At 44.5% G+C, this 21,066-nt stretch overlaps 1 protein-coding gene across 2 annotated transcripts in view; it reads right to left on the reverse strand.

Annotated features, from left to right (window-relative positions):
• TTC14 (tetratricopeptide repeat domain 14) overlaps positions 1 to 20,597 on the reverse strand; it is a 109,058-nt gene extending 88,461 nt beyond the window's left edge. For both annotated transcript variants that reach the window (XM_029616300.1, XM_029616299.1), the window contains exons 1-5: positions 20,331 to 20,597; positions 15,512 to 15,636; positions 14,734 to 14,933; positions 12,435 to 12,519; positions 12,123 to 12,252 (exon numbers count right to left, since the gene is read on the reverse strand). In XM_029616300.1, the coding sequence (XP_029472160.1) occupies positions 12,123 to 12,252; positions 12,435 to 12,519; positions 14,734 to 14,933; positions 15,512 to 15,636; positions 20,331 to 20,464 (674 nt within the window). In that variant the 5' untranslated portion in view covers positions 20,465 to 20,597. The remainder of the gene's footprint in view (positions 1 to 12,122; positions 12,253 to 12,434; positions 12,520 to 14,733; positions 14,934 to 15,511; positions 15,637 to 20,330) is intronic.
• Between the last annotated feature and the right edge of the window lie 469 nt (positions 20,598 to 21,066).

Raw genomic sequence — 21,066 nt, forward strand, 5'->3', positions numbered from 1 at the left:
ATATAAGATAGAGATGTGAATCGGAACTGAAATCCGAACAGATTCTGGTTCCGATTCACATCTCTAATATAAGATACTCTGCCACCTGCAGTCTCCCAGTAAGTTTGTAACAAAGCAAATATACCCCTTCCCCCATTTAAGAAGGGGAATTAAAACAGAGTAATTCCAAATTTAAATTGAAACCCCTCCACAGAAAGAACTCCATCAAGCATACTCAGACTCTATATCTATATACACACAGTCTAGTGGTCATCAGAGTCAAAGGGCGGGATTCTGGACTAGTCTGGGACAACTCAAGGAAAAAAGATTAGCAGGTAAGAACCAAATTTTTCCTTCCTTATCCCCAGTCCAGTCCAAAATGGAAAGTATGTACCCAAGCCCCCTAAAGTGGGTGAGAACCTGAAAGGCCCGCTCACCATATACTCAAAAAGCCAACCTATAATGCTTAGAAAAATTATGCAGGGAAGCCCAAATATCCTGGTGTGAAATAAACTGATACTTCACCCAAGAAGCCATCTGAGCTCTAGTAATATAAGCTCTAAGTCCCACAGAAACTTCCAAATCCTTGCAAATGTATCCTGATGCAATTACCTCCTTAATTCATCTAGGGATAAATGCCTTAGGTGCCTACTGCCCCTTGCAGCAACCACTGAACAGAAAGATGATCTGATCTCTGAAACTCATTTGTAACCTTCAAATATCTCAAAGCTCCTGAAACTTTCCAGCTGAACCAGATCTTCTTAAATGCAGCCAACTTAATAGACCGACTTAAATGAAATGCAGAAACTACTGTTAGCAGAAAGAATGGGACCGTACAGATTGAAACCCATTCTCCGTAAACCTAAAAAGGATCTATACATGACAAAGCCTGCAACTCAGATATACATCTTGCTGAACAGACAGCAACCAAAAACAAGGCTTTCAAAGAAAGTTCCTTTAAGAAATGCAGAAGGCTTTCAACGCCAACTTGAAATTTCACAGTGGAACCAAAAACGCCGAACCGGCAGCCACAAGGGCTGTAGCCCACGTAAAAATCTTACCACATCCGAATGTAAAGCGATGAAGGATTTGTGCACTCTGCCCCTGTAACAGGACAACACATCCACTTGCATCTTAGGAGAGCGCAAATCTAATCCCTTTTACAACTCTTTCTGCAAAAAAAAGAGGATCATCAGGATCTAGGTCTGAAGCAGAGAAACCCCCAAGATCAGTCCGTGATCATCACCCAGACTCATGTATGTCAAAGAAGTGGATGATTTGCTAGCCTGCAACAAGTTTGTCAGACCTCTTCTGAATAGCCTCTCAACCTTCACCTTTTAAGAGCCAAGCCCCAAGACAAAAGCAATCCACCTGATCGAAGATCGAACTCTAATGAAGAAGACCAGGAACCTGACTGAATCGCAAGGGCCCTTCCCCCTTGAGACATAACAGATTCACAAAACCACGAGTGTTTGGGCTATTTTGGAGCTTTTGGAACCACCTGACCTCTATGTGCCTTAGAACTTTTCCCATCAAGGACCATGGCAGAAAGAGCTACAGAACAACCTTCCAAGGCCAAGGCTGTTGGCCTAGTAGAGAAAGAACAGTTGGGTATGGGTGTGTCTGAGTTGTTTGTTTTTTTTTTGGGGGGGGGGGGTGTTTTAAATCACAGAATTATTTCTGTTTTTGAAAGATTAAGTTGAAATCTGTGTTAGCCAAGACTTGCTCGAGTTTATGCAAAGTCATACCATGTCCAAAGTAATAGACCAAGAGGAGGAATATGGCATGAAGAACTGTATGTCATCAGCATATATTTTATAATAGATACCAATGCAAGAGAAAGGCTTACACAGTAGGGCTAAATATATATTAAACAGTGTGGATGAAAGAGAAGAACCCTGTGGAAGACCAGACGTTATTTTATACAAATTTGAATGCGATGAACCTATCCTAATTCACTGCAAGTGATCTGTTAAGTAAGATTTAAACCATTCTAAAACTGTTCTGGATATACCAATTGAAACACAAATTAATGCATAACCATACTGAATGCAGCAGATATGTCAAGTAATACTATGATATAATCTGTATTTGCATCAAATCAATGGAGTATTGTGTCAAACACCGACAGAATAAGTGTTTCAGTACTGTAGCTTTTTCCAAAGTTTTGTTGACGAGCATCTAGGATTTCATGTTCTTCCAGAAAATCACTCAATTGTCATAAAACAGATTAAATGAGTTTAGATAAAAATGGGAGTGATGAGACTGGATGGTAATTGGTAAAGTCAAATGGATCAGAGGCTTTTTTTTTTTGGGGGGGGGGGGGGGGGGGGGGTGTTATATTTCAGTCACCAAAGCTTGTTTTAGTATTCCCGGCAGGTACCTAGATAAAAGTGATACACTCGCTACTGATGCCAAATTTGGGTTGTTTTTGCTTGCACTTTTTAGTAGGACATGAGTTTAGCAGACAAACTGAGTTTTTCATTTTGGATTCAATTAACTGTATTGTATCAGAAAGAACTGGAGAAAATGAATCCCATTTAATATATGGAAGTGAGTTTTGCAATTCATTTGGTATAGGCCTATGAGAGAAATTGTCAATTTTATTTTTGCTTTTTCTATGAAAAAGAGTCATGTATTTGGTTACAAAAGTCTGTAGATGAGGGTAAGTCATTTGAGAAATGTATTTTGTTAAAGATTTGACTATACTGAAAAGATGTAAAAAAAATTATTAGGGGAAGACAATTTTATTTCAGAAGAAAGCTTTTTTGGTGGCATTCACTTTATTTCTATAAATAAGAAAATATTAGCTGCAACGGGAGGATTCCAATTCAAGAGAAGAGTCCTCTGCAAGTGTCTCACAAGAGCCGCCACACAAAAGAACAAAGTCCAGGGTGGGCGCCCTGATGTCATCACAAGGGGTGGGGCTTGCTATCCCCACCAGAAGTGAGGGATGCAGAGAATAGCAAAAGGCAGCAAGTTGCAATCCATAGGCTCCAGATGGTCAAGGAAGCTCGAGTCCAAAGAGAAGCAGGTGAATGGTACCTTCAGCAGCATCCTGGGCCTCAAATCTTGGTGCCACAATGATGTCAAAAGGGGCAGGCGCTCAAAATCCTTTTATAATGGGTTTCTCACCTTCTTAGTCTGACTCAACTCTCGTTTCCTTAATATCTAGCTCCACAAGGGCCTGAGTCAACATGGAAGGCAATTCATATCACATGACTTTCGGATTATCTCCAACTAAAATAGGAATCTCTCCTTCCTCCAAAAGGAATTCCATTCTCCTCACCTTCAAGGAAATATATAGGGAGATCATCCTGTAAATCCCCTTCCGAAAAAGTCAGCATCCAATCTCATTTTTTTTTTTTTTTTGGATGGGAGGGAGAAACAGAACTTGGTGAAGAAGCCCTCCTCTCTTACCAGGCATGCTTTATTTATTTATTTCAAATTTTTATATACCGACCTTCTTGATACACACATCAGTAATACAAATTCAGGAGAAAAAGAATCAGCCAAATCCTCCTCCTCTGAAATCCATAAGGCAGAGGCTCCCTCTGCACCAACCTGCTGACTCCCTGCTTCCTTAGTCAAAGGGGCAAGAAAACAGGGTCAGCATTAGTCTCCCTCTGCAGAAGGGGGGGAGGGGGGGGAAGAGTTACTGTCCTTCTGCATTCTGCAGCAGAGCCCGATTTAGAGTCTGACCAGTGCTGTTCTCTTGCTTTTGACCTTGACGTCTCCCTGGCAGCTGAAGAAGCCGAGAAGCAACCTTCCATACCACCTGCACACAATTTGTAGATGCTGGAAGGGAGAACCTGTGCCTGACAGTCCCTGCACATCAGATACTGCTTCCTAACTGAAAGGCCTTATTTGCTTCTCCCTCTCCACAGCCAGGAAAGAGACCCAAGCTGCCTGCACCATGAGCTAGTCTGCTATTCCTCCTAAAATCGGCTTCCTGAAAAGAAGCGTAGGGCCGGCAGAGGTTAAAGTCACAAGTGCCTTGAACAGCTAAAAAGCCAGAAGCTGCCCCCACCGCATCCCCAGAAATGAAGGGAGGATACAGAGTGAGGGAACCAGCTCCACTGGCTATCAAACCTACTCCAGCCAAAGAATACAAAACAAAAAAAAGGGTTACCGAACCCCTGCTTAACCCTACTCCATCAAGAGGATAGCCCTTAAATAGGACCCAACATCCTGGGAACAATTTTCCTCACAAGCAGACCGACTGCAGAATTGACACCCCTACCATCTACTGGAGACTGCAGGTAGCAGAAACACTAATCCTTTGAGTCTCTGTCTCCATCTGCTGGTATGGGAGAAAAATCCATCTACCTGGGCTGGTTTTGGTGACAATAAGGAATTGATTATTAAATCAGGTGGCAGATATAGGAAAATTGGTTCTTACCTGCTAATTTCCGTTCCTGTACGGTAGTACCACAGATCAGTCCAGACTCCTGGGTTTTGCCTCCCCTCTAGCAGATGGAGACAGAGAAGTTTTAACGGACTCTGCCCTATACCCTGAGGTGCCACCTAGAGAGTCTGTCAGTATTACGCTGTAATCAAGCATAAAATTTAAATCATTCTAAGACAACTTCCCCCCAAAGAGCAGAGGGAATGTAAACCTGTAATGTAACAAACTAGATCTGCCCCTACTCACAGCCTGTAAGGAGGACATATAGCATAGGAACATCTGATAAATCTGCAGAATCTAAATAACCAACGACCGATCGGATTCTCCGTTACTCCCAACACTGAAAAGGCGGGACTCTGGATTGATCCATGGTACTATAGGAACGAAAATTAGCAGGTAAGAACCAATTTTCCTTTCCCTGTATGTACCCGGATCAGTCCAGACTCCTGGGATGTACCAAAGCTTCCCTAACCAGATGAGACAAAGAGTCCCGCACGGAGCACACTAGCCCCAAAAGAACCAGGCTCTGGGGCCCGGACATCAAGGCCATATTGCCTGACAAAAGTGTGTGCAGATTTCCAAGTAGCTGCCTTGCAAATTTCCTATGGTGACACCTGCTGCCATTCTGCCCATGAGGCAGCTTGCGATAGAGTAGAATGAGCCCGAAGACCAACCAGGACCAGACGACCCTGAACTATGTATGCAGAGATAATAGCTTCCTTTAGTCAGCGCGCAACAGTGGCCTTTGAAGCTTCTGACCCTTCCTGGGGCCACTCCACAGGATGAACAGATAATCTGAGAAGCGGAAACTGTTCGTAACCTCTAAGTAACAAAACAGTACTCATATCACATCGAATTTCCTTAGATCCCTAGCCTTTGGAGCAGAAGAATTCAAGTCTGCAAAGGACGGGAGCTCTACTGACTGATTCAAATGGAAAGAGGACTCCACCTTCGGAAGAAAGGATGGCACCGTCCACAAGGAGACTCCTGCCTCTGTAAATCGTAAGACGGGCTCCCTGCAAGATAGGGCCTGTAGCTCAAACACACCTCGCTGAGGAGATAGCCACGAGGAAGACCACTTTCAACATCAAATCTTTAAGAGTCGCTCACTTCAATGGCTCAAAAGGCACTTTACAAAAGGGCACGGAGAACCAGATTTAACTTCCAAGAGGGACAAAGGTTCCGAATCGGAGGACGCAAATGCTTGACGCCACGCAAAAAACGAACCACATCTGGATGGGATGCCAGGGCAATGCCCTGTACCCTACCTCAAAAGTAACCAAGGGTCGCCACCTGGACTCTTAGGGAATTAAAGGCTAACCCTTTTGACAGTCCTGCCTGTAAAAAGGCCAAAACATCCGCAATCGAAGCTCTGGATGGCTCCACCTCGTGGTCCAGAAACCAGGTCTCAAAAACACCCCAAACTCGGATGTAAGCCATGGTGGTAGAAGGCTAGTGAGACTGCAGGAGTGTGGCAATCACTGCCTCCGAATACCCCTTACTCCTCAATTTCCTCCTTTCAAAAGCCATGCCGCTAGACAGAAGCGATCTGCCTCTCAAAAATAAAACGGGGCCTTGGTGCAGAAGGGTTGGAGATAGATGAAACCTCAGAGGTCCATTCACTGCGAGGTTCACAAGGTCCGCAAACAAAGGGCGATGTGGCCATTCCGGCACCACCAGTACTACTTTGCCCTGATGAGCTTCAATGTGACGCAGAACATAGTCGACCAACGGTCAAGGTAGAAACACGTACAACAGAATGTCCTTTCGCCAAGGAAGGACAAGATCATCCACGCCCTCTGCTCCCAGTTCTCTTCGCCCTTTTGTTGTGACTGTTACTACCCCAAATCAATTAAGCCTGATACTTCACTTTGAATACATATCCAGCACAGCTCACTGCTTTAATGGCAGGGGGAATGAAGAAAAGAGGATTTATATTCAGACAACAACCAACAAGGACTGAATTGCACAGGCTGGGTAAACAAATAAGCATGGGAGTAGCTTGCTTATTGCAGCGGTTACTACCCCTAACCAATTAAACTTGATACTTCACTTTGATGCAGATCCAGCACTGCTCTCTACATCAATGGCGGAGGTGGAAGGAAATTAGAACCATAAAGTTACCAATAAGGGCCCTGAACTCAGCGGTCAGAGTAACAGATATTTTTGTCATACTTAAGTGTGAAAGCTTGCTGGGCAGACTGGATGGGCCGTTTGGTCTTCTTCTGCCATCATTTCTGTGTTTCTTTGTTTTTGTATCTCCAGTAAAGAAAGTGCTGTCTGTGGTAAGGAGGCGATAATGTCTCAATTGCAGGTAGGGGAATATATCTCTAGTACCTAGCCCAAAATGCCTTTATAGCTCATCAAATGGGAGAATGGTGCCCTCGGCCATCAGCAGCATGTGCAATTGTGTCAATCCCTTACGCTGCCACTCCCATAAAAACTTCGAGGTGATCCCTGGGGTGAATGCTAAGTTCTCCTGTATAGGTAAGAAAGGGGGGGGGGGACAATGAACAGGAAGCTGCAGATCAGTTAATAAAACCCTGCAGGCATTGTGGAGAGGCGCGAGCAGCACATGGGTGCTCATCCCCTTGGGCAGTTCTGAGGGTACAGCTTGCATAAGATAACGCAGATCTAGATTATGAAAGAGTGCGCGGTCGCACTCAATAGCAGTTTAGATGGAGCCATCAAAAAGCCAATCCCGTATGATACAAAGAGGCATGCCAAATTGTACAGCTTTAGGTCGGGGAATCCCAGACCTCCACTACCACATGGTTGTTGTAGTCTACAAAGAGGTATTTTACCACCCCCACAAAAATGGCAGAAGATATCCCTCTAGGGCCCGAAGATCCTTGTATTTAAGCTGCAATGGGAATGTCTGCAATAGATATAGCCATTTAGGGAAGAGAATCATCTTAAATACATTAATCCGGCCTTCCAGAGATAAAGGAAGGGATCTCCATAACAACAGTTTGACCCGGGAGAGGTGCAGTAATAGTGGGACATTCAGTTCATATAGCTTAGTTAAATTTATAGAGATTACCACCCTGAGATAACGGAAAGAGCCCTCCGCCCACCTGAGTGGGAAAGTATCCCGCCAGGCTCTCTTCAGGGAGTCAGGGAACGCCAGGGCCTCCGACTTGTCACTATTCAATTTAAAACCGGAAATGCTCCCATAGTCTGTTATCATTTGTAGCAGGGATGGCAATGATAGTTCCGGGTCACGCAAGAAAACCAGCAGGTCGTCTGCAAATGCGGCATATTTAAAATGAAAATGTTCCATTCGTTCCCCCCCTTATCTGCTCAGAGGATTGTATCGCCACTAACAAAGGCTCCAATGCCAGCACAAATAATAAGGGTGATAGGGGACATACCTGCCGCGTACCCCTAAATGTTTTAAACTCTGGAGACGTGGCCCCATTCACCAGAATTGCAGCTAAAAGGAGAGGCATACAGAAGGCGAACCTCATCCATGAAAAGGCCTTTGAGTTGCATATGCTGTAGAATAGCAAATAGGTATTGCCACTCTACCCTGTCAAAGGCCTTTTCCGCGTCCGGAGATTCCCACTCCCGAGTGACCAACTGCTTAAGCATTGGGTGGAAAGGAAAAGTTTGGGGCAGGGCATGCAGCCCCGAGAGTACTGGTTTCCCTTTAACTGACTCCGAACTGGGGACTGGTGTCTCCACTTCCAGTTCCTCCAGGACATAGGGGGATCAAGGGATCCAACTCCTCCCGGCAAACAGCCGAGAAACCCGGGGGTCGTCCCCCTCTACTGGAGCGGACTCATCAACACCCCCATCTAGGTTTTGGAGGAGAGGATCCAGAAAAGATCCCAAGGGAGCAGGATCCGGAGCCCCCCCAGGGGCCGAAAGGGCATCCAGAGACGTGTCCTGCCACGCAATCTTCGCGGGAGGGGGCTGCTCATCCTGCTGACGAGCTTCCGCCGCCAAAAAAGCCCTATGCATAAGTAAAATAAATTTTGAAGAAAAAAAAACTGACTGGCCCTTTAAGGGATCCGATAGGTGAGGGGGGGGGGGGGGGAGGACCAGGCTCCCCGAGGGGGCGGGCCCCGAATCGCGCAGTCGAACAGGACTCAGACTGGGAGGAGAAATCGGAGAATCCTCTCCCCCAGTCGGCAGGCAGGGCGGGCTCCGACAAAATGGCCGCCGTTCCCGTGCGCGATCGCCGTTCCACACCTCATGGCAAAATGGGCCCAAAAATCTCCCCCGGATGAGCCCTCCCCCCCCAGGGAGGCAGAGGGCGCAAACTCCGTCCCGTGAGAGGCGCAACCCCGCCTTCCCACATGCTGAGCACGATAGCTCTCGTGGCATCCCAAACAGTGCGGTAGGAAAGAAAAAAGAAGAACTTAAATACCCTGCCGACTCACTGCAGCACCCGAGGAAACTCGTCTCGGGGCACCGAGGGGAGGGACCGGCTCACCGGTTAATCCCCCTCCAGAGAGAGAGACAGCCCTCCGGGAACAAGGCTTTTAGAGCTGCCAGCCCCTGCCTTACATCTACCTGCTGAGTGAAAAACCTGGGAAAATAAAACCGCACTGAGATTTTATTTTTTTTTTTTTTCATAATACAACCAACTTTGTTGTAGCCAAAGGTGTTAACTAAAGCATCCAGAGCCTTAGAACTCTGTAAAAAAAAAAAAAAAAAAGTAACTAAATTTAAAGAAATTGAAAAATCTGGACCACAGGTTCTGTCAACCCTTCTGCTGAGAGTCAGAGAAAATACTGAGGGATTGCAGGTGGCACACCAGGTTAAGAGGGGTGCCTTTTCAGTTTTTTTTCTCTGACTCCCTCTGCTGGAAGGGAGACACAACCCAGCAGTCTGGACTGATCCTGGTACGTACAGGGAACAGTAACTTTAACAAACAGTAGATATTTAGGACCCACTGATCCGAGGTCAAGGTGGTCCACTCCTCCAGGAAAAGAGAGATACCTATCTTCGGTTTGGAGGAGTAAACTGGCATCATTTCATTGTGTAGACGTGAGACCTCCATGCGTCTGTGGGGCTCCGTCCCTACCAGGCCCGTTGGCCACGAAAGGACTGATTCCAGGAATGTTGGCGGGGAGGACTCCGTCGAGACGATGCCCCAGAGGATCGGGAAGAGCGAAAATGTCGATTCCCACGGAATCTCGACCGCTGTGAAAAGGATCCCTTCACCTTGGGTCTTATCCTCCGGTAACTTATGGACTTTGTTCTCTCCCAGAGACTTAATCATGTCCTCCAATTCTTGGCCGAAGAGAAGCTTCCCCTTAAAAGGGCAAGGATCCCAATTGGGTCTTCGAAGAGACATCTGCAGACCAGTTCCTGAGGCAGAGGAATCTACAGGCCGAGACAGCCGAAACCATAGTCCTGCCCGAAGTACGAAGGAGATCATAAAGCGCATCGGCACTGTAAGCAACCATGGCCTCCAGACGACCAGCCTGAATAGCTTCTGCTTCTGACAAGGATGCAACCGATTACAAGTGCTGCACCCAGTGGAGGCTGGCCCTCAGCGCAAAACTGCTGCACATTGCGGCACGTACTCCGAGAGCTGAAACTTAAAAAATCTATTTAAGTTGCAACTCTTAATTTGCGATCCTGCAAATCTTTAAGCGCTGTGGCTCCCATCACAGGGATGGTGGAGACCGCTGCATCCACCTTGGGCACTGTGAGGAGATCCAGGGCGTCTTCCGGCAGTGCGTACAGTTTATCCATAGCCCGGCTTACCTTCAAAGCCAAGTCTGGAGTGTCCCACTCTCGAAACAATAGGTCAGTCACTGACATATGGAAAGGGAAGGAGCGAGCCGGGCCCCTGAGACTGACCATCACCGGATCCATGGCACCCAGCCGTGAATCCTCCTGAGGAACCTCTATCCCCAATTCCTCCAGAATAGCAGGAATAAGCAGACCCAACGCATCCTTTCAGAACAAACTCACAACTTTTGGGTCATCACCTTTGACCATCTGTGAGCCCGATTGCTTGGCAGGCAGAAGCTGGCTGTCTGGATCTGCATCTGGACCTGTAGGATCCAGCGGATGGGATCCATCTACATCCGAAGCCTCCGAAGATGAACTGTCTGTAGGGCAGGATATAGATCTGAGAGGCTGCTTAGGTTTTGATGAAACCCCCCCCTCCCGCCCCGGGGGCTTGGGCCGCTTGTGGGTCAAGTGTCCACTTTGCCCCCCCTCCCCCCGGCAAGAGCGCCAGGGCTGAATGAGGAGCCTTGACACCTTGCTTCCTGGCTGCCTTCCGAGCCTTAAAGGCTTTATAGAGGAGTAGGACAAATTTGAAGGAGAATGATGAAGAAGAATCTGAGGCCTCCTCGGGGTCCTCCCCTGATGAGTTCTCTCGATCAACGTCTGCATCGCCCCCAGATTGCGGCGATAGCGGTGGTGGGGAATTCCCTTCCCCCAAAGCTGCCCGTTCTTGTGCTCTGAAAACCTCCAAGATGGCCTCCGTCCCGCGCTCAGCAGGAATGGGTCGGGAGCTTGGTGGTGCCGAACGAGCCTCCCAGGCTCTCGGCCTCCGCAGTGATCGCCACCACAGGAAATTAACAACCGAGTCATCGCCGAGATACCCACCCTCCCCCCCCCCACCCCGGGGCGGCAGTCTGAGCAGATGCCGGCTCTGGAGAGCCGCGCACGCGCCTTCCCACCGGCACTGCAGGCCGCACCACGCGGCATGATTAGGAGCACTAAAAATAGAAAAAGAGCCCGACGGGAGGTACGGCAGTGATCGGCGGGGGGGGGGGACACGACACCGGAGAGGTCGTCGGAGAGGAAGGCAAGCAAAATTCTTTTTACCTTACAGCTTCTTGTTAAAACACAGATTGAGTTTTACATTAAAAAAAACAAAAAAAGAAACACACTGGGCCTGTCCCCCTCAGAGGGTGAGTGAACCAGGCTCCCCGGTATCACCCTCAGACTGCGAAGGAGTACCTGTGACAGGGTTCTCAACCCTCTGCTCCTCAGCCTCAAAGACCAGGGGTGATGGTCCCACCAGGACCTGCCAACCCCCTGGGAGGCTTAAGGTACCTCAATCCTCCTGTTGTTCCTTAAATTAGTCTTTTTTTTTTTAAACTAATTTCTAGCTAATCCAGACTGAAGGGATTTGCACCTCCACCATCTGCTGGAGACAGAGAAATACTGACAGACTCTAGGTGGCACCTCAGGGTATAAGGCAGAGTCCGTTAAAACTTCTGTCTCCATGTGCTGGAGGGGAGCAAAATCCAGGAGTCTGGATCGATCCGGGTACGTACAGGGAACTCACCCTTAAGATAAATCTGCTGGCAATGGACCAAATTGACCTTTGGACAAATGCAGATCCTAAGCCAGATGAATTAATATCAGCATGAAGTTAACTATCAATTTGCCTCCTTAAGGAGTCAAAACAAGTTTTAAAACATACTGTTTATACAAGCCAATTGCAGAAAAAAAAAAAAGAATGGATCATAGTATGCCATAAAGAGAGATAACTGGGGATGAACATGAAGTATGAAGGAGAATGTATTGTAACAGGTTCTGGATGTTACACTGGTTACTTAACAGCAAATGTAAACTGGTGACATATTACCACTGTTTAAATTATTTTAATATAGCATGTCAGCAGAACAGCAACTACAGGTACTATTTTCTCATATATTTCAAGTGGAAAATTATATTGAGGATTATACCAATAAAAATTGATTAAAATGAAGAAACATAACACAATATAATAAGTCAAGGGGCTTGTTCTTACTTGTAATGTACAGGTAGATCTTCAGAATTAATTACTCCCAATTTAAGAGAAGAGAGATGAGATGGAAGGGCAGCACTGTGCAAGGACACAGTAATCTTTTCATGATACCGGTCGATATCCTTTATTGCTGCTACAAGATACAAACAGATAAGCGATGTTAAGTTGGCAGCCCGGAGAGGCCATGGAGAGGCCATGGAGAATTAAAAAAAAAAAAAAAAAAAAAAGAGAGACTGACTAGCCAGTTCAGCTTCTTCCTGGCAGCACAGGAAAGATCATCCAGCAGAACATGCAAATTTGATGAAAAGCAGTTACCTTGTATAAGATCACCAGTTTGATAATATGACAATGGATCACCATGGCTGCCGTGAGAAGGCACATCTCTTAGCGGACAAAGAGCCTACGACAGAAAACAAAAAAATATGGCAATGTGTCAAAACCCCAAGGCCAAAGACATTTTTACTACTTATGTTTGGTAATATGGCAATGGCCATTTTTGCAGTAAGACAGGAAAAGAAAGAGTAAACAGACTGAAAACTGCTCAAGAATTAGCAGAAAAGAAAGGATTGAGAGTGATTTGTTTTGATCACAAACAGCTTGCAAGTCCTCTAAAGATATTCAAAGTCTCTAAACCCAGTGACATACACCTATGTGGAATTATAGCACAAAATAAAACTTAATACAAACCTCAAGTGGAAATGAGGTTAAGCAAATGCTGCGGAGAAACTGAAAACCAGCAGCTACCAAATATTAAACTCCTACAATAAAACACTGGGAGAGTAGATGATGTTCCAAGATCATATACACTGGTACTCTTGAATATGGTTGACACCCCCCCCCCCAGAAAAGAGTCAGATTGTTGGAAGCCATCCTGTCTCCGCAGATCTAGATTATAAGGCAAATGCATAAAAATATTAGGCTATTTTTCAGCTTTTTTATACGAAGGCAGTTTGGTTTGTGCATGTAACCTGCCCATCTTTTCAAACCAAAAACTTAGGCCTCTTGGCTTTAGATTAGGAAGTCAAGAAAATACCGTCTGAATACAGGAAACATCCAGAGCAGGGCCCTTCTTCACCTTCTGAAACTGAAAATGCCAGTTGCGTTTTTTGTGTCGCTTTTTCTTAATGTACTCTTTTGGAAAGTTATGTTGCAATTCTTCAGTAGCTATTGTATTACCTTCATAGCATGAAAGAAGATTAAACAGCAGTACATACACTCTACCTCCCAAAAATAGTTTATATGCTATATTTAAGAATTTTTCAAAAGGAATGTCCACTTTTGCTAAATGAATCCTATTTCTTTTGTCATTCATGTTTAAGCATAAAGTTCCTACCCCCTCCCGCACAGTTGTTATATATTCCACAGGACACCCACAAAGGGACAAGTGATTTTGAAGACAAAGAAAAAGGTTAATGCAAAGAAAAGGCTAGCCAAGCTGAAATAGTTAAGCGTAAGATGTTTTGTAAGCAATATTTTGTAATCAACTTAGAAAGCTGTAAGACAGTGATAACCTAGAAAATCTTGGAACAGCATATACCAGAAATCTTAGCCAGCAGTTCCTTCACCAATTGCTGGCCCAGTGAGAGTCTGTCTTTTTAAATCTACCCTCTTACAAGTGCCACGTGCACAACAGGAGGGTATCCCCACAAAAAAAAAAACCAAAAAACAACAACAACCCACTGGCTGGCTATGTTTAGTGCTGCATAAAGTACTGAAGCAGCTGTAGCCTGCCATTAGCCATTCCAAATCCACAATGTATGACTTAAGCAAACTGTTTATAACCTGCTCATTAGCCAGGTCTTCTGGGACAGGAATATTTTTCAAATATATTTCTAGTTACCACTTTTTTTTTTTTTTTTTTTTTTTTTTTAATATATTCATGCATGCACACATTATTTGGATAATAAATTGATGCGGCATTCTATAAGTCTGTCTCTGATTAGCAAGAGAGGTTGCAATACCAACAATGGCCACAAAGTATAACAGGAAAGCAACAACTGCTGCAGCTGGGACTGGTTAGGGAGAGCAGCCAATGAGATGAAACTTTTCCCAGGTTCTACTAGTATCTCCAATGTTTATCAGATATTAGAATTGTTTTACACTGAGATAATTCACTCTGGGGTAGATTTTCAAAGGGGTACGGGCGTAAGATACGCATAGGCTCGGCGGCGCACGTAAGTCCCGGAGCTTGCAAAAAGGGGCGGCCTGTGTCGGGGCCTGCCGCGCCTAACTTCTCCGATAAAGGTGGGGGGGGGGGGGGGGGGGAGGTAGTAGAAAGAAAGTTACCTCCGAGGCCGCTCCGATTTCGAAGCGGCCTTGGAGGGACCGGGCAGCGCACACAGGGCTCGGCGCGCACAAGTTGCACAAATGTGCACCCCCTTGCGCGCGCCGACCCCGGATTTTATAAGATACGCGCGTATCTTATAAAATCCAGCGTACTTTTGTTTGCGCCTGGTGCGCGAACAAACGTACGCGCGCGCGTATGTTTTTAAAATCTACCCCTCTGTGTGTACAATGGTAAGAATGGAATATTAAGTTTGACAAATAAAATTACATAAATATAATATGACTTAGCCAGACCCATAGCATTCTCATCCTGGCAAAGGTTTCTTACAGTTATTTCTAGTGGTGATACATCTCTGATGATGCTGCTGCCTAGACAGACCAGCACAATGAAAAATCCAAATTCCCGAATGGAACTGATTCGTCCGATGACAACATCGCCACGTTCCAGGTCTCGGAAAAACAGCTCTCGTTTGTCCCTAACGGGAACCTCCATGAACTGTTCCAGTGGTGGCATGGCAGCATAGAAATCTGCAAGGAGAGTCACAGGTGAAAAGCCTCCATCAGAACACTGACAGCACTCAACATTTCACAGGTGGATCATTTACAAATCTGTGTCATTCCAAGATTTCCCATTCTCTTTTATTCTAAGCAGTCAGTGTGATTTATGTAAAATACTGTGAAGGGAAAACATAAGAACATAAGAAATGCCATACTGGGTCAGACCATCAAGTCCAGTATCCTGTTTCCAACAGTGGCCAATCCAAGTCACATGTACTGGCAAGTTCCCAAACATTAGACAGATTGCTTATTAATTAATTACCGTAATAGCAGTTTATGGATTTATCATCTAAGAACTTATCCAAACCTTTTTTAAACTCAGTAACACTAGCTGCTGAAACCATATCCCCTGGCAAAGACTTGCAGAGCGAAAAAGAATTTTCTTTGATTTGTTTTAAATGAGCTACTTGCTAACTTCATTGAGTGTCCCCTGGTCCTTCTATTGTCAGCGAGTAAATAACCGATTTACATTAACTTGGTCAAGTCCTGTAACCATCTGGAAGTAGCAAGTTTACTGTCAAACTATAACTAAAATTATTTTTAGTTACCTTCAGTCTCCTCACTTGCTTCAGACACTGATGCAGTATTAGGCTTCCATGAAAGAGCAAAAAGGAGATCGGCTTTTCTTGCAATGAACTGCTGTATCTCAATATTATCAACTCTCTTTTCTTTCCTAATAAGAAAAAAAAAAGAACAGTAATCCTCATAGCCCATCTATCTGAATGCAATGCCTTTATTAGCTGGAAAACAATCAACAGACCAGCAAAACTTGGTCTGTTTCGGACAAGAATATTCTCTCTAAGCTGTATCAAGTTACTTCCACGTCATCTTCTGTGTTTGCAAATAAATATGCCCAATTAATTCCCAGTGATTTTTTTTTAACCATAAATCAGCCTGAGTTGCAGAAAATGAATCCAAACCTGAATCAGAAATGTGTACAGTCAAAAGCTAGAGAGCCAGGAGAAAACCAGTTCTGGTGTAGATCTAAAAGCTAGAACGCTGCACATTATGGGAGCAATTCTGAGTCATCCACACAAGGGCAAGGTCTGCTGACACTTTTGTACCTCATAGTTAATTTTCAATAGGAAACTAGATAAGTAATTTCTCTCTGAAAATTACCTACAAGGAACCTGCAATACTTGTGGAGCAGCCATGCATCCGAAGATGCCCGTGTGGATTTAGACATCAAATCCATCCGCGTTTCGCTCTCACAACCCATCTCCATCAATTTTCACCTTGGAGGGATCTATCAACATCATTTATTTATAATCACTCTTTTCCAACAAGCGAGCTCAAAGTAGGTTTAGGTTTACAATGGATACAAAGTACAGAATAAGAATGGTCAAGTACAGTACATACGTGCAGTTCAAGGCATACTGTTTACAACAGATATAGATAATACATAGAAAGTAGAGTAAATAAAACCTTGATGTCAGTGACATATAAGACTGCGACATGCAGTACAATAAACATTTAAATAAACTTGTTTTATTATGTATGTATCAGTTACCCACTGAATGCACTGGATCAAGTAGGATTTTTTTTTATAATAAAATAAATAATGCAATATGGAGATTCTGAAGAATAGGCCAAGCAGACAACCAAAAATACCCAGATGCCTCTGCTGTACTGTGGCCTGTCAGAGGTGAATGAACTCTGAGAGACTTTCTGATTATCACAGATTCGAAGGATGTAGAAGATTTAGGAAACTTGTAAGCTCTGCACAGCATATAAGTAAAGGCCAGAAAGGCATCAATGACTGTTTGCACCACAATACAAGGAAACCAGGATGCAAGCTTTTGTCTTACAAATGCATAATCTCAACGGACAAGAACCAGTTGAAAAGAAGATCCTGTGAGGTGACAGTTTTAAGTAAATCCTGGTGCCAAGAAACGGAATTCAGGCCTAACTTCTATTGAAGCCACAGACTTGCGATTTGTGTACACAACAAAGAAGAACAATAGGATACTAGAAGAATACAGTGCATCAAAGCCAGGGTGATACAGGAACTTTTATCATGGAAGGGTGGTTTCAGGAAAGACTAGTAAATGAATGATTTTTACAACTGAATGGAGGATGTCCTCACAAGCATTTCCTATACATGATAGATTGTCATGACAACAGCATAATGTTTCTTTGTAAAGAAGTCTTTGGGCAGTCACGTCATTCATTCTGGAAGCTTCAGGAGTGTTGTATTTTGATTATATAAGTCAGGGCATGTCAAATATTCACTGAGATGCTAGTTATTACAGATAGAGGGCATATCGCATCTCACAGGAACACTTGTCTTTTAAGAAGCCAAATAAATTGAATTTGAAAATCTCTTGCTGAGTAAAAAGTTTTCTTGTTGCCCTGGCTTTGAGTCCAGAAATTAAACAATTCCAGTAGAGGACTAAAGAAAGAAACATAAGACCTAGGAGTTCTAATTGACAATCGCCTGAACATGAAAGCTACCATCAACAAAACTACCAGAGACTGCTTTTATAAACTCCAAGTGCTGAAAAGAATAAGACCTCTGTTCCACACTCATGACTTTAGAACGATTCTACAATCAATCATCTTCGCAAAGCTAGACTATTGTAACACCATCTTGCTTGGTCTCCCCTCATCACACACCAAACCACTGCAAATGGTTCAAAATGCCTCTGCCTGTATACTCACTAACACCAGGAGAAGAGACCACATAACCCCCATACTAATGGGCCTCCACTGGCTACCCATCCACTTCAGAATAATCTACAAGGCCATTCTCACCATATACAAAAACATCCATCAACTAGCCCCAATTGACCTTCATTTCCCCCTCCGATTACACACTTCAACAAGACCGACAAGAGATGCCTACAAAGGATCACTTCAAGTACCCTCAGCCAAAACCACCAGACACATTACTCTAAGAGATCGGGCCTTCTCCACAGCCGGACCTACCTTATGGAACTCCATCCCCCCAGATCTTAGAATGGAACCCAGCCTTTCAACCTTCAAGAAAAGACTCAAGACCTGGCTGTTCATGCAGGCTTTTCCTAACTCCAATATTATTTAACTCTTAACAATCAACACACATCACCATAAATATCACTATTAGCTACCTCTTACATTGTAATAATATGTAATTATCTGGTTTTCCTTTTCCTTTTTTCCTTCTTACTCCAAGTTCTATTTTTCCTTGTTATTTGTAACTGCTTTTTCCGCACCATTGTTCAAGTTTAAGTTTATTTTGCACTCCTGTTCCATGTGAACCAGCATGATGGGACTATTGTCTTGAATGTTGGTATATAAAAAAAAAACTTAAATAAAATAAAATAAATAAATAAGACCGGACTCAAGTGCAAATAGTAAAATACATGGAGGATGTAGCCACATTTGGTCTGCTTGGGGTGATTTTCCTGTATGTCAAAGTAGGCAGAAGTTCCAGTAATGATGTTCATGATTGAAAGATGGGTGGGGGTATTCACTGGTCAGGGACTAAAAAATAGAGCTCACAAGGAGATACGGGGGTAGCTTAACATCAGATGGTAGAGTTCTGTAAGATCAGCACCGATCCAGTGCTGGTGAGGTGCATCTCCTTGGGGACTGGCACAACTAAGCAGGCTTGTGACAGTGGCAATAGTGTTGGGGGTGGGGAGAGAGGGGGTTGCAACATCTATCCAGGGAACTCCTTAGCTCAGGGGTGACTAACTCTGGTCCTCGAGAGACACCAGCAAGCCAGGTTTTCAAGCTATCTACAATGAATATGCATGAGATAGATTTGCATACAATAGATGCAATGCATACAACTCTCTTTCATTCATATTCGTTGTAGATATTTATTTATTTATTATATATTTCTATACCGGACTTCACGAATAGAATTCACATCAGGCCGGTTTACATGGAACTTAGGGGATGAACAAGTGTAACCAAAAACGAGAAGGCTGAATCAAGCAAAGTTACATAAAACAAGGGCATTGAACTTGGGGGCTAGAGTAGCCAGGAAGAAAGGTAGAGCGGAAAAGCAACAAATAAATAATATATAACTGGTTATGAGATTGGTAATTATCTCATTCCTTAGGCTGAGTTCGAAGTGACATTTTGACTAGGGGAAGGCTTGGAGGAAAAGCCACGTCTTCAGTTGTCTTCGAAAGGTATGAAGGCAAGGTTCCAGTCTTAGGTCAGTCGGAAGTCTGTTCCAGAGTACCAGGCCTGCTGTGGAGAAGGAACGTTCTTTGGTGGTTTTTAGACGGGTGTATTTTGAAGGTGGGACTTGAAGGGTCCCTTTATAAGCTTCTCTGATGGGTCTTTCGGACGAGTGGTGTTTGAGAGGGTTCTGAAGGTCTAGTGTGAGCTGTTGGTGAATAGATTTGTGGATTATCATGAGAGCTTTATATAGAATTCTATATTTTATTGGCAGCCATTGCAGGTTTCGAAGGATGGGGGTAATGTGAGCACGGCGGTTGGTATTGGATAGGATTCTAGCTGCTGCGTTCTGGAGCATTTGTATAGGTTTTGTGGCTGAAATGGGGAGCCCCAGTAGTAAGGCATTGCAGTAGTCTGTTTTCGAAAATAACGTGGATTGAAGGATGGTTCTAAAGTCCTGAAAGTGGAAAAGGGGTTTGATTCTTTTTAAAACTTGAAGCTTATAGAAACAGTCCTTGGTGATATTATTAATTGATTTCTTTAGATTTAGATGATTGTCTAGTATAATTCCTAAATCTCTAGTTTGAGAGATCTGTGGGTCCAGAGCTGTAGTGTCGGTATTGGTGGAGTGTTCAGGGGAGATAAGAAGGATTTCCATCATATCCTGAAAACCTGGCCTGTTTGTGGCTCTCAAAGACCAGCAATGGCCCTACTTCATCTGGTCAGGTAAATCCCTCTGAAAATTGCCCTTGTCTCACAGGATTGTACAGATAAGTTTTTAATAAAAAAAAATCAAAGTAAACGTTTAGCCTACTTTCTGAAGGAAAAGTAGTCTTATGAAGGGTAGGGTATGTGCAAATCACGGACGTGCTTCCCCGAAAGTGGGCTTCACTGATTCTGTCAAGAACTTCCTGTTTTAGAACTGCAAAACCAAACTTTTAAAATAAGTTAGAGAGAGAGAGCTACTCTGGTACCCCAATATTATAATTCTGTAACTGGCAGGCAGATCCACCCGAACTCACCGCTCCAGCCCCGCTGCATGCATATACCTGGAGTTCCGATAGTCCAAGGGGAAAAAAAAAAAAAAAGAAAAATAGGGTCACATCTCCACGCATGCAATCTAGCAAAATAAACAAACAAACAAACAAACAAAAATGGACTTGTTTTGATCCGGGTGAGATGTCACCTCTCATCTAAGAGCCGGAGCCCTGCTCCAAAAACAAGGCGCAAAGGTCCGGGGCCCCCATTTACCTGTACTGCTGGCCCCGGCCGATGTCCCCCAGCAGGCTGCCGAAGTGCGGGTTCTCGTACTGCTCGCACCGGAGCAGGGAGAGCAGAGAGGGTCCGTGCGCTGCCAGGCACTGCCGCAGCAAGTCCCGATCCATGGCGGCGGCGGCGTTCACCGGTCCCCTTTCAGGCCAGGCCGAACCAGCACCGTCCACTCTCACCGGCAAACTAAATAATAGTAATAATAATAATGGAAAAAAGCAGAGAGCAGGACCAGCCCGGCCCCCCCTCCTCAGGCGAGCGAGGGGATGTGTACAAATTCGAGGGCTGAAGTTAGGGACACCGGTTTGCCGAAGGGGAGGCGAGGCAGCCCATGGAAAGAGCTGCTATAACCCTTCCGCGCTTCCTTTCTAGCAGGAAGAATTTTACCTCATTCCCTAAACCCCAGGAATCTGCACAGCCTCGAAGGGCCCAGCTCTGAGTCCTTTCCGATGTATAAAGACAAAGCCAGTCAAACTATATAAACCGCACACACAGACAGAAAAAAAACATACAGCACAAAATAAAAGAAACTTAGATATAAATGAGTACTTGTTTTGGTTATATAGTTGTACACCTGACAGATGTGAAGGGATTAAAAGGGAATTTTTTTGTGTGGCTGTCAGGTCCTGTGAGAGAGTTCCTCCACCTATTGGAATTGTACTAGTCCAGAAGCGCAGAAAAACTTGCATCAAGATTGACAAAAAAAAGAGAGGTGAAA

This window comes from Rhinatrema bivittatum, chromosome 9 (assembly GCF_901001135.1).
Source record: "Rhinatrema bivittatum chromosome 9, aRhiBiv1.1, whole genome shotgun sequence".
Classification (NCBI taxonomy): domain Eukaryota; kingdom Metazoa; phylum Chordata; class Amphibia; order Gymnophiona; family Rhinatrematidae; genus Rhinatrema; species Rhinatrema bivittatum.